The sequence below is a fragment of the Branchiostoma lanceolatum genome, chromosome 6 (assembly GCF_035083965.1).
Source record: "Branchiostoma lanceolatum isolate klBraLanc5 chromosome 6, klBraLanc5.hap2, whole genome shotgun sequence".
NCBI lineage: Eukaryota > Metazoa > Chordata > Leptocardii > Amphioxiformes > Branchiostomatidae > Branchiostoma > Branchiostoma lanceolatum.
In genome coordinates, this window is record NC_089727.1 from 123,727 (window position 1) to 140,417 (window position 16,691).

Here is a 16,691-nt window from a genome sequence, read left to right on the forward strand (position 1 = left end):
GTGATTATGTTTCTCCTCAGGATTTCCGGGACGGGCACCTCTGGTTCTCGGTGCTGGGTCGCCCCGCTTACAGCAGCTTTACCCGTGTCCAGCGTCTGTCCTGCTGCCTGTGGTTCTCGGTTATAGATTAAGTGACTATGTTCCTCCTCAGGATTTCCGGGACGGCCATCTCTGGTTCTCGGTGCTGGGCCGCCCCGCCTACAGCAGCTTCACGCGTGTCCAGCGCCTGTCCTGCTGCCTGTGGTTCTCGGCTATAGATTAAGTGATTAATATGTTTCTCCTCAGGATTTCCGGGACGGCCACCTCTGGTTCTCGGTGCTGGGCCGCCCCGCCTACAGCAGCTTTACCCGTGTCCAGCGCCTGTCCTGCTGCCTGTGGTTCTCGGTTATAGATTAAGTGATTAATATGTTTCTCCTCAGGATTTCCGGGACGGCCACCTCTGGTTCTCGGTGCTGGGTCGCCCCGCTTACAGCAGCTTTACCCGTGTCCAGCGTCTGTCCTGCTGCCTGTGGTTCTCGGCTATAGATTAAGTGATTGTGTTTCCTCTTTAGGATTTCCGGGACGGGCATCTCTGGTTCTCTGTCCTGGGCCGCCCCGCCTATAACAGCTTTACCCGTGTCCAGCGCCTGTCCTGCTGCCTGTCCTGCTGCCTGTGGTTACAGATAAGTGATTATGTTCCTCCTCAGGATTTCCGGGACGGCCACCTCTGGTTCTCTGTCCTGGGCCGCCCTGCCTACAGCAGCTTTACTCGTGTCCAGCGCCTGTCCTGCTGCCTGTGGTCCTGCTGCCTGTGGTTATAGATAAGTGATTATGTTTCTCCTCAGGATTTCCGGGACGGCCACCTCTGGTTCTCTGTCCTGGGCCGCCCCGCCTACAGCCGCTTTACCCGTGTCCAGCGCCTGTCCTGCTGCCTGTGGTTATAGATAAGTGATTATGTTTCTCCTCAGGATTTCCGGGACGGCCACCTCTGGTTCTCTGTCCTGGGCCGCCCTGCCTACAGCAGCTTTACTCGTGTCCAGCGCCTGTCCTGCTGCCTGTCCTGCTGCCTGTGGTTATAGATAAGTGATTATGTTCCTCCTCAGGATTTCCGGGACGGACACCTCTGGTTCTCTGTCCTGGGCCGCCCCGCCTACAGCAGCTTTACCCGTGTCCAGCGCCTGTCCTGCTGACTGTGGTTCTCGGTTATAGATTAAGTGATTAAATTTCCTCCTCAGGATTTCCGGGACGGCCATCTCTGGTTCTCTGTCCTGGGCCGCCCTGCCTACAGCAGCTTCACGCGTGTCCAGCGCCTGTCCTGCTGCCTGTCGCTGCTGCTCTGTACCATGCTCACCAACATCATGTTCTTCGGCAAAGGCGAGACGTTCGCCAAACCGCCGCCGGTCGACATTCTGGGGTTCGAGGTCCAGTTCCCTTTGTCCTGGGGTCAGGTGAGGATACATTTAATTGCCGCGCCTTCATCAAAACCATAATGTGCTATCTTAAGGTTTTGAATCTGTTACACCTATATACATAACAACAGTGAATAGACATACATTGGTTTAACCATGAGCAGATATTGTCTTCGCCTCTTCAGAACAATGTCATGATATTCTGTCAATACCGTCATGTATTGATTGTGTTCTGTTCCCTTCTGTAGATCATAATTGCAGTCGAAAGTGCTCTGATCGTGTTCCCAGTCAATTTAGCCATCGTACAGATCTTCCGCTACTGCGGACAAAGGCCGAAAAATGAGAAAAGGAACGAAAAAGGGGAGACAGAAAAGAAAGCAAAGAACTCCGACAACACGGACTCGTCTTCCCTGCCGTCACATTCCACTGCATCAACGGCATCGGTCCAATTCGGTGATTACAATGCTTTATACTGAACATTAGAATGTTATACTTACCTGCATCCTTGGGATGGCATAATTGTACATGGATACTGATGCATATCAGAAGTGAGATAAGCACATGCAATAAAAATCAGGCTAAGATACATGTAACTGGTGTAGGTAATAGCCATGTAACAACGGCAAGGATGATTTTTGTGGTGTAATTGAATGGTACTGTACATGTGTTAGTTTTCTGTGTTCCTTTCTTTACTGCAATTGGTGTTTTGACATTTTTTTGTATGTTGCGTGGAACAAGCTGACAAAGAAGGGGTTCCTCCAAATGAGTGATAACGTCCTGGAGTGACGATAATGATGTGTGGAACAATCAAGTCAAATAGTATTGATGGTGGGGATGCACTAACGTCCACAAGACACGCCCCGGCAACATGACTAGTTAGGGAAGCACGTGTGGCCGTTGCGAACTGGATCCCATTATTGTTGGAGTTTATTAGCGTCCCCCTCTCTCTTTTAGCTGTCTACTTACATTACACGAAATGAAAACATGTTTCTCTGAACTGTTGCAAATCTCCACAGAAACTGCGCTGGACGACGATGATATCGAGGTGACGGTGTATAATTTCTCTCCGACGAGGAAAGACTCCGCCCAGCCGGTCGCGGCGAACACAGGCGACGACTGGCTGTTCCACAAGGTTCCGTACCAGAACTCCGGGGGCAGCATGGAGATGGTGGAAACCACGTGGATCGGGCACACCGACAAGAACGGTCAGAATGCGCACTGTTTTAGAACAATTATTTGCAGTTACACCTTTTTTTGTCAGCAAAACAAAACGAAATTGTAAAATTTGCAGTTTTATCAGGTTGAAAACAGTTAATAAAAAAGCACAGAATTCTTATTGATCATTACCAACGGCATTATTTTCGTTTGCTCACATTCCCTTATATTCTATGTACCAGACATTTTACCACTACTGGGTTGAAAAAATGACCCTGTTCCTCAGCAGCACATCATGATTATAGATTGAAGGCTCCATCGGTTCATTAATCCATCTGTCGTTTTTCAGCGTCGCAGGATCAGAGGGAGAAGAAGAAGAAGGGGAAAACATTGCTTCCATGGTGGTGTGTGTTCATCGGTATGTGAATTTGGGTTCTCTTTTCTTGATTTGGTCGCATAAAGTCCACGGGGTATAATATTGATCGTTTTGCTTATGTTACATAAACGGTAAGCCACCGGAAGACGTAACGTGCTATTTTGTGTGCACTAAGTATAAGCTGCGCAAGACCAGAATGGGATATTCTATTCTCGCACGCAGGTGTCGTACGGTTCAGTTTCGTCAAGTCCATGCTTATCAATCGTCTTGATGTGGAGCCGGTGGTTTGAAATAGGGAATCTGAAACACCTGTGGCTCGCGCACTTTGTGCCAACGTGTAACGTATGCCTTTGAAAATTGGCCAATGGAGTAATATAAAATAGTATAGTACCATAGTCATAAATCCGAACGTGTTTTCCTTCCAGCGTACTTCCTGGTGTTATCGTACCATAGTCACGAATCCGAACGTGTTTTCCTTCCAGCATACTTCCTGGTGTTATAGTACCATAGTCACGAATCCGAACGTGTTTTCCTTCCAGCGTACTTCCTGGTGTTATAGTACCATAGTCGTGAATCCGAACGTGTTTTCCTTCCAGCGTACTTCCTGGTGTTAAAGTACCATAGTCACGAATCCGAACGTGTTTCCTTCCAGCGTACTTCCTGGTGTTATAGTACCATAGTCGTGAATCCGAACGTGTTTTCCTTCCAGCGTACTTCCTGGTGTTATAGTACCATAGTCGTGAATCCGAACGTGTTTCCTTCCAGCGTACTTCCTGGTGTTATAGTACCATAGTCGTGAATCCGAACGTGTTTCCTTCCAGCGTACTTCCTGGTGTTATAGTACCATAGTCGTGAATCCGAACGTGTTTTCCTTCCAGCGTACTTCCTGGTGTTATAGTACCATAGTCGTGAATCCGAACGTGTTTTCCTTCCAGCGTACTTCCTGGTGTTATAGTACCATAGTCACGAATCCGAACGTGTTTCCTTCCAGCGTACATCCTGGTGTTCGCCTCGTGTTTCCTGTCGGCGTTCTTCACGATGCTGTACGGCTTCGAGTACGGCCGCGCGAAGGCCGAGGCCTGGCTCATCACGTTCCTCACCTCCTTCTTCATCGACCTCCTCTTCACGCAGCCCTTCAAGATCGTTCTGCTGGCAGTCTTCTTCGCGCTCATTCTCAGGGTAAGGTTCCGTCTTCTTCGCGCTCATTCTCAGGGTAAGGTTCCGTCTTCTTCGCGCTCATTCTCAGGGTAAGGTTCCGTCTTCTTCGCGCTCATTCTCACGTAAGGTTCCGTCTTCGTCACGCTCATTCTCAGGGTAAGGTTCTGTCTTCTTCACGCTCATTTTCAGGGTAAGGTTCCGTCTTCTTCGCGCTCATTCTCAGGGTAAGGTTCCGTCTTCTTCGCGCTCATTCTCAGGGTAAGGTTCCGTCTTCTTCGCGCTCATTCTCAGGGTAAGGTTCCGTCTTCTTCGGGCTCATTCTCAGGGTAAGGTTCCGTCTTCTTCGCGCTCATTCTCAGGGTAAGGTTCCGTCTTCTTCGCGCTCATTCTCAGGGTAAGGTTCCGTCTTCTTCGCGCTCATTCTCAGGGTAAGGTTCCGTCTTCTTCGGGCTCATTCTCAGGGTAAGGTTCCGTCTTCTTCGCGCTCATTCTCAGGGTAAGGTTCCGTCTTCTTCGCACTTATTCTCAGGGTAAGGTTCCGTCTTCTTCACGCTCATTCTCAGGGTAAGGTTCCGTCTTCTTCACGCTCATTCTCAGGGTAAGGTTCCGTCTTCTTCGCGCTCATTCTCAGGTAAGGTTCCGTCTTCTTCACGCTCATTCTCAGGGTAAGGTTCCGTCTTCTTCGGGCTCATTCTCAGGGTAAGGTTCCGTCTTCTTCGCACTTATTCTCAGGGTCAGGTTCCGTCTTCTTCACGCTCATTCTCAGGGTAAGGTTCCGTCTTCTTCACGCTCATTCTCAGGGTAAGGTTCCGTCTTCTTCGCACTTATTCTCAGGGTAAGGTTCCGTCTTCTTCACGCTCATTCTAAGGGTAAGGTTCCGTCTTCTTCACGCTCATTCTCAGGGTAAGGTTCCGTCTTCTTCGGGCTCATTCTCAGGGTAAGGTTCCGTCTTCTTCGCGCTCATTCTCAGGGTAAGGTTCCGTCTTCTTCGGGCTCATTCTCAGGGTAAGGTTCCGTCTTCTTCACGCTCATTCTCACGTAAGGTTCCGTCTTCTTCACGCTCATTCTCAGGGTAAGGTTCTGTCTTCTTCACGCTCATTTTCAGGGTAAGGTTCCGTCTTCTTCGCGCTCATTCTCAGGGTAAGGTTCCGTCTTCTTCGCGCTCATTCTCAGGGTAAGGTTCCGTCTTCTTCGGGCTCATTCTCAGGGTAAGGTTCCGTCTTCTTCACGCTCATTCTCAGGTAAGGTTCCGTCTTCTTCGCGCTCATTCTCAGGGTAATGTTCCGTCTTCTTCACGCTCATTCTCAGGGTCAGGTTCCGTCTTCTTCGCACTTATTCTCAGGGTAAGGTTCCGTCTTCTTCGCACTTATTCTCAGGGTAAGGTTCCGTCTTCTTCACGCTCATTCTCAGGGTAAGGTTCCGTCTTCTTCACGCTCATTCTCAGGGTAAGGTTCCGTCTTCTTCGCGCTCATTCTCAGGGTAAGGTTCCGTCTTCTTCGGGCTCATTCTCAGGGTAAGGTTCCGTCTTCTTCGCGCTCATTCTCAGGGTAAGGTTCCGTCTTCTTCGCACTTATTCTCAGGGTAAGGTTCCGTCTTCTTCACGCTCATTCTAAGGGTAAGGTTCCGTCTTCTTCACGCTCATTCTCAGGGTAAGGTTCCGTCTTCTTCGGGCTCATTCTCAGGGTAAGGTTCCGTCTTCTTCGCGCTCATTCTCAGGGTAAGGTTCCGTCTTCTTCGGGCTCATTCTCAGGGTAAGGTTCCGTCTTCTTCACGCTCATTCTCAGGGTAAGGTTCCGTCTTCTTCACGCTCATTCTCAGGGTAAGGTTCCGTCTTCTTCACGCTCATTCTCAGGGTAAGGTTCCGTCTTCTTCGCACTTATTCTCAGGGTCAGGTTCCGTCTTCTTCACGCTCATTCTCAGGGTAAGGTTCCGTCTTCTTCACGCTCATTCTCAGGGTAAGGTTCCGTCTTCTTCGCACTTATTCTCAGGGTAAGGTTCCGTCTTCTTCACGCTCATTCTAAGGGTAAGGTTCCGTCTTCTTCACGCTCATTCTCAGGGTAAGGTTCCGTCTTCTTCGGGCTCATTCTCAGGGTAAGGTTCCGTCTTCTTCGCGCTCATTCTCAGGGTAAGGTTCCGTCTTCTTCGGGCTCATTCTCAGGGTAAGGTTCCGTCTTCTTCACGCTCATTCTCGTGTAAGGTTCCGTCTTCTTCACGCTCATTCTCAGGGTAAGGTTCCGTCTTCTTCACGCTCATTCTCAGGGTAAGGTTCCGTCTTCTTCACGCTCATTCTCAGGGTAAGGTTCCGTCTTCTTCGGGCTCATTCTCAGGGTAAGGTTCCGTCTTCTTCGCACTTATTCTCAGGGTAAGGTTCCGTCTTCTTCACGCTCATTCTCAGGGTAAGGTTCCGTCTTCTTCACGCTCATTCTCAGGGTAAGGTTCCGTCTTCTTCGGGCTCATTCTCAGGGTAAGGTTCCGTCTTCTTCGCACTTATTCTCAGGGTAAGGTTCCGTCTTCTTCACGCTCATTCTCAGGGTAAGGTTCCGTCTTCTTCGCACTTATTCTCAGGGTAAGGTTCCGTCTTCTTCGCGCTCATTCTCACGTAAGGTTCCGTCTTCTTCACGCTCATTCTCAGGGTAAGGTTCCGTCTTCTTCACGCTCATTCTCACGTAAGGTTCCGTCTTCTTCGCGCTCATTCTCAGGGTAAGGTTCCGTCTTCTTCGCGCTCATTCTCACGTAAGGTTCCGTCTTCTTCACGCTCATTCTCAGGGTAAGGTTCCGTCTTCTTCACGCTCATTCTCAGGGTAAGGTTCCGTCTTCTTCGGGCTCATTCTCAGGGTAAGGTTCCGTCTTCTTCGCGCTCATTCTCAGGGTAAGGTTCCGTCTTCTTCGCGCTCATTCTCAGGGTAAGGTTCCGTCTTCTTCGCGCTCATTCTAAGGGTAAGGTTCCGTCATCTTCACGCTCATTCTCAGGGTAAGGTTCCGTCTTCTTCACGCTCATTCTCACGTAAGGTTCCGTCTTCTTCGCGCTCATTCTCAGGGTAAGGTTCCGTCTTCTTCACGCTCATTCTCAGGGTAAGGTTCCGTCTTCTTCACGCTCATTCTCACGTAAGGTTCCGTCTTCTTCGCGCTCATTCTCACGTAAGGTTCCGTCTTCTTCGCGCTCATTCTTAGGGTAAGGTTCCGTCTTCTTCGCGCTCATTCTCAGGGTAAGGTTCCGTCTTCTTCGCGCTCATTCTCAGGGTAAGGTTCCGTCTTCTTCGCGCTCATTCTCACGTAAGGTTCCGTCTTCTTCACGCTCATTTTCAGGGTAAGGTTCCGTCTTCTTCGCGCTCATTCTCAGGGTAAGGTTCCGTCTTCTTCACGCTCATTCTCACGTAAGGTTCCGTCTTCTTCACGCTCATTTTCAGGGTAAGGTTCCGTCTTCTTCGCGCTCATTCTCAGGGTAAGGTTCCGTCTTCTTCGCGCTCACTCTCAGGGTAAGGTTCCGTCTTCTTCGCGCTCATTCTCAGGGTAAGGTTCCGTCTTCTTCGCGCTCATTTTCAGGGTAAGGTTTCGTCTTCTTCACGCTCATTCTCAGGGTAAGGTTCCGTCTTCTTCGCGCTCATTCTCACGTAAGGTTCCGTCTTCTTCACGCTCATTCTCAGGGTAAGGTTCCGTCTTCTTCGCGCTCATTCTCAGGGTAAGGTTCCGTCTTCTTCGCGCTCATTTTCAGGGTAAGGTTTCGTCTTCTTCACGCTCATTCTCAGGGTAAGTTTCCGTCTTCTTCGCGCTCATTCTCACGTAAGGTTCCGTCTTCTTCGCGCTCATTCTCAGGGTAAGGTTCCGTCTTCTTCGCGCTCATTCTCAGGGTAAGGTTCCGTCTTCTTCGCGCTCATTCTCAGGGTAAGGTTCCGTCTTCTTCACGCTCATTCTCAGGGTAAGGTTCCGTCTTCTTCACGCTCATTCTCAGGGAAAGGTTCCGTCTTCTTCGCGCTCATTCTAAGGGTAAGGTTCCGTCTTCTTCACGCTCATTCTCAGGGTAAGGTTCCGTCTTCTTCGCGCTCATTCTCAGGGTAAGGTTCCGTCTTCTTCGCGCTCATTCTCAGGGTAAGGTTCCGTCTTCTTCGCGCTCATTCTCAGGGTAAGGTTCCGTCTTCTTCGCGCTCATTCTCAGGGTAAGGTTCCGTCTTCTTCGCGCTCACTCTCAGGGTAAGGTTCCGTCTTCTTCACGCTCATTCTCAGGGTAAGGTTCTGTCTTCTTCGCGCTCATTCTCAGGGTAAGGTTCCGTCTTCTTCGCGCTCATTCTAAGGGTAAGGTTCCGTCTTCTTCACGCTCATTCTCACGTAAGGTTCCGTCTTCTTCACGCTCATTCTCAGGGTAAGGTTCCGTCTTCTTCACGCTCATTCTCAGGGTAAGGTTCCGTCTTCTTCGCGCTCATTCTCAGGGTAAGGTTCCGTCTTCTTCGCACTTATTCTCAGGGTAAGGTTCCGTCTTCTTCACGCTTATTCTCAGGGTAAGGTTCCGTCTTCTTCGCGCTCACTCTCAGGGTAAGGTTCCGTCTTCTTCACGCTCATTCTCAGGGTAAGGTTCCGTCTTCTTCACGCTCATTCTCACGTAAGGTTCCGTCTTCTTCACGCTCATTCTCAGGGTAAGGTTCCGTCTTCTTCACGCTCATTCTCAGGGTAAGGTTCCGTCTTCTTCGCGCTCATTCTCAGGGTAAGGTTCCGTCTTCTTCGCACTTATTCTCAGGGTAAGGTTCCGTCTTCTTCACGCTCATTCTAAGGGTAAGGTTCCGTCTTCTTCACGCTCATTCTCACGTAAGGTTCCGTCTTCTTCACGCTCATTCTCAGGGTAAGGTTCCGTCTTCTTCACGCTCATTCTCAGGGTAAGGTTCCGTCTTCTTCGCGCTCATTCTCAGGGTAAGGTTCCGTCTTCTTCGCACTTATTCTCAGGGTAAGGTTCCGTCTTCTTCACGCTCATTCTCAGGGTAAGGTTCCGTCTTCTTCGCGCTCACTCTCAGGGTAAGGTTCCGTCTTCTTCACGCTCATTCTCAGGGTAAGGTTCCGTCTTCTTCACGCTCATTCTCAGGGTAAGGTTCCGTCTTCTTCACGCTCATTCTCAGGGTAAGGTTCCGTCTTCTTCACGCTCATTCTCAGGGTAAGGTTCCGTCTTCTTCGGGCTCATTCTCAGGGTAAGGTTCCGTCGTCTTCGGGCTCATTCTCAGGGTAAGGTTCCGTCTTCTTCGCGCTCACTCTCAGGGTAAGGTTCCGTCTTCTTCGCGCTCATTCTCAGGGTAAGGTTCCGTCTTCTTCGGGCTCATTCTCAGGGTAAGGTTCCGTCTTCTTCGCGCTCACTCTCAGGGTAAGGTTCCGTCTTCTTCGCGCTCATTCTCAGGGTAAGGTTCCGTCTTCTTCGCGCTCACTCTCAGGGTAAGGTTCCGTCTTCTTCGCGCTCATTCTCAGGGTAAGGTTCCGTCTTCTTCGCGCTCATTTTCAGGGTAAGGTTTCGTCTTCTTCACGCTCATTCTCACGTAAGGTTCCGTCTTCTTCACGCTCATTCTCAGGGAAAGGTTCCGTCTTCTTCGCGCTCATTCTAAGGGTAAGGTTCCGTCTTCTTCGCGCTCATTCTCAGGGTAAGGTTCCGTCTTCTTTACGCTCATTCTCAGGGTAAGGTTCCGTCTTCTTCGCGCTCATTCTAAGGGTAAGGTTCCGTCTTCTTCGCGCTCATAAGGTTCCGTCTTCTTCGCACTTATTCTCAGGGTAAGGTTTCGTCTTCTTCGCGCTCATTCTCACGTAAGGTTCCGTCTTCTTCACGCTCATTCTCAGGGTAAGGTTCCCTCTTCTTCGCGCTCATTCTAAGGGTAAGGTTCCGTCTTCTTCACGCTCATTCTCAGGGTAAGGTTCCGTCGTCTTCGCGCTTATTCTCAGGGTAAGGTTCCGTCGTCTTCGCGCTCATTCTCAGGGTAAGGTTCCGTCTTCTTCGCGCTCATTCTCAGGGTAAGGTTCCGTCTTCTTCGCACTTATTCTCAGGGTAAGGTTCCGTCTTCTTCGCGCTCATTCTCAGGGTAAGGTTCCGTCTTCTTCGGGCTCATTCTCAGGGTAAGGTTCCGTCTTCTTCGCGCTCATTCTAAGGGTAAGGTTCCGTCTTCTTCACGCTCATTCTCAGGGTAAGGTTCCGTCGTCTTCGCGCTTATTCTCAGGGTAAGGTTCCGTCGTCTTCGCGCTCATTCTCAGGGTAAGGTTCCGTCTTCTTCGCGCTCATTCTCAGGGTAAGGTTCCGTCTTCTTCGCACTTATTCTCAGGGTAAGGTTCCGTCTTCTTCGCGCTCATTCTCAGGGTAAGGTTCCGTCTTCTTCACGCTCATTCTCAGGGTAAGGTTCCGTCGTCTTCGCGCTCACTCTCAGGGTAAGGACGGCTGTTCCGATTCTTTGCACTCATTCTCAGAGTAAGGACAGTTGTTCCTTTTCTTCTTGCACAAGTTATCTCAAACATAAAGACGAAAAGTGCATGCAAGAACCATTTTCAGTAAACTAGCTGAATAGCGATAAAGAAATTATATGATGCAGACCATATATACATGTACCTCATATAGTTGCTGTCTTGTACTTAAAACAGTGTGTCGACCAACAGCATTTTCGCCCCTGGTTGTGTACTCTTTGCTGAATTGTTGTTTTGTTTACTGTTCTGCCGAGTAGAGAGTGGATACCGAGGATGAAGAGGTGCCGGCTGGGCAGCTCGAGGAGGATGAGATATACATGGCTTCAGACATGGTACGTCATCGTTTCACACTGTATATGCCATATTTTTAAGGCCCTCTTAGCATGTTTTGCCGATCACAATTATTTCAAACATACTTTTGACTATCCTTGTCATTTCCTATATTTTCTCCTTCTGTAAATTGAAACGATCGTCCGTTTTACAAAGTAATTGATAGTAGATTGCAGATTGTTTATTAGTTTAATATGGTAATTTAAGGCTTGCTTACTTTTGAAAAATGCATTTAAAAGAATTTGTATTAGCTTAAACAGTTTCCATGGTGTATCTCCGTTATCTGTAAAGCAATTGTCTACGTTTAGTTTCCAAAATAAAACCAAGAAGTTCTCATTCACTAGGAGAACTGGAGCCTCCCGGCCGGTACCGAGGCGAACCCGCCCGGCCCGGAGGAGCTGGCGGAGGCGCGCGCGCAGCGGTTCCGGGAGCTGACGGTGCGGAGCGCGCTCAAGGAGCTGCTCTTCTACCTGCTGTTCATCTCCGTCCTGGTCATCATCGCCAACGGCCCGCGCGACGCCATGATGTACCATCAGACCAGGCACCTCCACAGCACCTTCTACACTGGAGGCGGGAACCACTCTCTGCAGAAGGTTAGTTCGCTAATAATCACCTCCACAGCACATTCTTTACTGGAGGCGGGAACCACTCTCTGCAGAAGGTTAGTTCACTAATAATCACCTCCACAACACCTTCTACACTGGAGGCGGGAACCACTCTCTGCAGAAGGTTAGTTCACTAATAATCACCTCCACAACACCTTCTACACTGGAGGCGGGAACCACTCTCTGCAGAAGGTTAGTTCACTAATAATCACCTCCACAGCACATTCTACACTGGAGGCGGGAACTACTCTCTGCAGAAGGTTAGTTCGCTAATAATCACCTCCACAGCACCCTCTTTACTGGAGGCGGGAACCACTCTCTGCAGAAGGTTAGTTCGCTAATAATCACCTCCACAGCACCCTCTTTACTGGAGGCGGGAACCACTCTCTGCAGAAGGTTAGTTCACTAATAATCACCTCCACAACACCTTCTTTACTGGAGGCGGGAACCACTCTCTGCAGAAGGTTAGTTCACTAATAATCACCTCCACAACACCTTCTACACTGGAGGCGGGAACCACTCTCTGCAGAAGGTTAGTTCGCTAATAATCACCTCCACAGCACCTTCTACACTGGAGGCGGGAACCACTCTCTGCAGAAGGTTAGTTCACTAATAATCACCTCCACAACACCTTCTACACTGGAGGCGGGAACTACTCTCTGCAGAAGGTTAGTTCACTAATAATCACCTCCACAACACCTTCTACACTGGAGGCGGGAACCACTCTCTGCAGAAGGTTAGTTCGCTAATAATCACCTCCACAAAACATTCTACACTGGAGGCGGGAACCACTCTCTGCAGAAGGTTAGTTCACTAATAATCACCTCCACAGCACCTTCTACACTGGAGGCGGGAACTACTCTCTGCAGAAGGTTAGTTCACTAATAATCACCTCCACAGCACATTCTACACTGGAGGCGGGAACTACTCTCTGCAGAAGGTTAGTTCGCTAATAATCACCTCCACAGCACATTCTACACTGGAGGCGGGAACCACTCTCTGCAGAAGGTTAGTTCGCTAATAATCACCTCCACAGCACCTTCTACACTGGAGGCGGGAACCACTCTCTGCAGAAGGTTAGTTCGCTAATAATCACCTCCACAAAACATTCTACACTGGAGGCGGGAACCACTCTCTGCAGAAGGTTAGTTCACTAATAATCACCTCCACAGCACCCTCTTTACTGGAGGCGGGAACCACTCTCTGCAGAAGGTTAGTTCACTAATAATCACCTCCACAGCACATTCTACACTGGAGACGGGAACCACTCTCTGCAGAAGGTTAGTTCACTGATAATCACCTCCACAGCACCTTCTACACTGGAGGCGGGAACCACTCTCTTCAGAAGGTTAGTTCGCTAATAATCACCTCCACAACACCTTCTTTACTGGAGGCGGGAACCACTCTCTTCAGAAGGTTAGTTCGCTAATAATCACCTCCACAGCACCTTCTACACTGGAGGCGGGAACCACTCTCTGCAGAAGGTTAGTTCGCTAATAATCACCTCCACAGCACATTCTACACTGGAGGCGGGAACCAATCTCTGTAGAAGGTTAGTTCGCTAATAATCACCTCCACAGCACATTCTACACTGGAGGCGGGAACCACTCTCTGCAGAAGGTTAGTTCACTAATAATCACCTCCACAGCACATTCTACACTGGAGGCGGGAACCACTCTCTGCAGAAGGTTAGTTCGCTAATAATCACCTCCACAACACCTTCTACACTGGAGGCGGGAACCACTCTCTTCAGAAGGTTAGTTCGCTAATAATCACCTCCACAGCACCTTCTACACTGGAGGCGGGAACCACTCTCTGCAGAAGGTTAGTTCGCTAATAATCACCTCCACAGCACATTCTACACTGGAGGCGGGAACCAATCTCTGTAGAAGGTTAGTTCGCTAATAATCACCTCCACAGCACATTCTACACTGGAGGCGGGAACCACTCTCTGCAGAAGGTTAGTTCACTAATAATCACCTCCACAGCACATTCTACACTGGAGGCGGGAACCACTCTCTACAGAAGGTTAGTTCGCTAATAATCACCTCCACAGCACATTCTACACTGGAGGCGGGAACCACTCTCTGCAGAAGGTTAGTTCGCTAATAATCACCTCCACAACACATTCTACACTGGAGGCGGGAACCACTCTCTGCAGAAGGTTAGTTCATAATAATCACCTCCACAGCACATTCTACACTGGAGGCGGGAACCACTCTCTGCAGAAGGTTAGTTCACTAATAATCACCTCCACAACACATTCTTTACTGGAGGCGGGAACCACTCTCTACAGAAGGTTAGTTCGCTAATAATCACCTCCAAAGCACATTCTACACTGGAGGCGGGAACCACTCTCTGCAGAAGGTTAGTTCGCTAATAATCACCTCCACAACACATTCTACACTGGAGGCGGGAACCACTCTCTGCAGAAGGTAAGTTCACTAATAATCATCTCCACAACACATTCTACACTGGAGGCGGGAACCACTCTCTGCAGAAGGTAAGTTCACTAATAATCATCTCCACAACACATTCTACACTGGAGGCGGGAACCACTCTCTGCAGAAGGTTAGTTCACTAATAATCACCTCCACAGCACATTCTACACTGGAGGCGGGAACCACTCTCTGCAGAAGGTTAGTTCGCTAATAATCACCTCCACAACACATTCTACACAGGAGGCGGGAACCACTCTCTGCAGAAGGTTAGTTCGCTAATAATCACCTCCACAACACATTCTACACTGGAGGCGGGAACCACTCTCTGCAGAAGGTAAGTTCACTAATAATCATCTCCACAACACATTCTACACTGGAGGCGGGAACCACTCTCTGCAGAAGGTTAGTTCACTAATAATCATCTCCACAGCACCTTCTACACTGGAGGCGGGAACCACTCTCTGCAGAAGGTTAGTTCACTAATAATCACCTCCACAACACATTCTTTACTGGAGGCGGGAACCACTCTCTACAGAAGGTTAGTTCGCTAATAATCACCTCCACAGCACATTCTACACTGGAGGCGGGAACCACTCTCTGCAGAAGGTTAGTTCGCTAATAATCACCTCCACAACACATTCTACACTGGAGGCGGGAACCACTCTCTGCAGAAGGTTAGTTCACTAATAATCATCTCCACAACACATTCTACACTGGAGGCGGGAACCACTCTCTGCAGAAGGTTAGTTCACTAATAATCACCTCCACAACACCTTCTTTACTGGAGGCGGGAACCACTCTCTGCAGAAGGTTAGTTCACTAATAATCACCTCCACAACACCTTCTTCACTGGAGGCGGGAACCACTCTCTGCAGAAGGTTAGTTCGCTAATAATCACCTCCACAGCACATTCTACACTGGAGGCGGGAACCACTCTCTGCAGAAGGTTAGTTCGCTAATAATCACCTCCACAACACCTTCTTTACTGGAGGCGGGAACCACTCTCTGCAGAAGGTTAGTTCGCTAATAATCACCTCCACAACACCTTCTTTACTGGAGGCGGGAACCACTCTCTGCAGAAGGTTAGTTCGCTAATAATCACCTCCACAGCACATTCTACACTGGAGGCGGGAACCACTCTCTGCAGAAGGTTAGTTCGCTAATAATCACCTCCACAACACCTTCTTTACTGGAGGCGGGAACCACTCTCTGCAGAAGGTTAGTTCGCTAATAATCACCTCCACAGCACATTCTACACTGGAGGCGGGAACCACTCTCTGCAGAAGGTTAGTTCGCTAATAATCACCTCCACAGCACATTCTACACTGGAGGCGGGAACCACTCTCTGCAGAAGGTTAGTTCGCTAATAATCACCTCCACAACACCTTCTTTACTGGAGGCGGGAACCACTCTCTGCAGAAGGTTAGTTCACTAATAATCACCTCCACAGCACATTCTTTACTGGAGGCGGGAACCACTCTCTGCAGAAGGTTAGTTCACTAATAATCACCTCCACAGCACCTTCTACACTGGAGGCGGGAACCACTCTCTGCAGAAGGTTAGTTCGCTAATAATCACCTCCACAGCACATTCTACACTGGAGGCGGGAACCACTCTCTGCAGAAGGTTAGTTCACTAATAATCACCTCCACAGCACCTTCTACACTGGAGGCGGGAACCACTCTCTGCAGAAGGTTAGTTCACTAATAATCACCTCCACAACACCTTCTACACTGAAGGCGGGAACCACTCTCTGCAGAAGGTTAGTTCACTAATAATCACCTCCACAGCACCTTCTTTACTGGAGGAGGGAACCACTCTCTGCAGAAGGTTAGTTCATAATAATCACCTCCACAGCACCTTCTTTACTGGAGGCGGGAACCACTCTCTGCAGAAGGTAAGTTCACTAATAATCATCTCCACAGCACATTCTTTACTGGAGGCAGGAACCACTCTTTGCAGAAGGTTAGTTCCCTAATAATCATCTCCACAGCACATTCTTTACTGGAGGCAGGAACCACTCTTTGCAGAAGGTTAGTTCCCTAATAATCACCTATACAGCACATTCTACACTGGAGGCGGGAACCACTCTCTGCAGAAGGTTAGTTCGCTAATAATCACCTCCACAGCACATTCTACACTGCAGGCGGGAACCACTCTCTGCAGAAGGTTAGTTCACTAATAATCACTTCCACAGCACCTTCTTTACTGGAGGAGGGAACCACTCTCTGCAGAAGGTTAGTTCACTAATAATCACCTCCACAACACCTTCTTTACTGGAGGCGGGAACCACTCTCTGCAGAAGGTTAGTTCACTAATAATCATCTCCACAGCACATTCTTTACTGGAGGCAGGAACCACTCTTTGCAGAAGGTTAGTTCCCTAATAATCACCTCCACAGCACATTCTACACTGGAGGCGGGAACCACTCTCTGCAGAAGGTTAGTTCGCTAATAATCACCTCCACAGCACATTCTACACTGCAGGCGGGAACCACTCTCTGCAGAAGGTTAGTTCACTAATAATCACTTCCACAGCACCTTCTTTACTGGAGGAGGGAACCACTCTCTGCAGAAGGTTAGTTCATAATAATCACCTCCACAGCACATTCTTTACTGGAGGCGGGAACCACTCTCTGCAGAAGGTTAGTTCACTAATAATCACCTCCACAGCACATTCTACACTGGAGGCGGGAACCACTCTCTGCAGAAGGTTAGTTCGCTAATAATCAACTCCACAACACCTTCTTTACTGGGGGCGGGAACCACTCTCTGCAGAAGGTTAGTTCGCTAATAATCACCTCCACAGCACATTCTACACT

The 16,691-nt window shown here is 49.2% G+C and overlaps 1 protein-coding gene across 1 annotated transcript in view; it reads left to right on the plus strand.

The window, feature by feature from the left end:
- LOC136437129 (polycystin-1-like protein 2) overlaps positions 1–16,691 on the plus strand; it is a 31,240-nt gene that overhangs the window by 389 nt on the left and 14,160 nt on the right. Inside the window, exons 2-11 of the mRNA XM_066431607.1 lie at positions 21–119; positions 552–793; positions 948–1,044; positions 1,215–1,427; positions 1,637–1,841; positions 2,405–2,593; positions 2,893–2,961; positions 3,911–4,098; positions 10,752–10,826; positions 11,169–11,417. Coding sequence (XP_066287704.1) covers positions 21–119; positions 552–793; positions 948–1,044; positions 1,215–1,427; positions 1,637–1,841; positions 2,405–2,593; positions 2,893–2,961; positions 3,911–4,098; positions 10,752–10,826; positions 11,169–11,417 — 1,626 coding nt within the window. The remainder of the gene's footprint in view (positions 1–20; positions 120–551; positions 794–947; positions 1,045–1,214; positions 1,428–1,636; positions 1,842–2,404; positions 2,594–2,892; positions 2,962–3,910; positions 4,099–10,751; positions 10,827–11,168; positions 11,418–16,691) is intronic.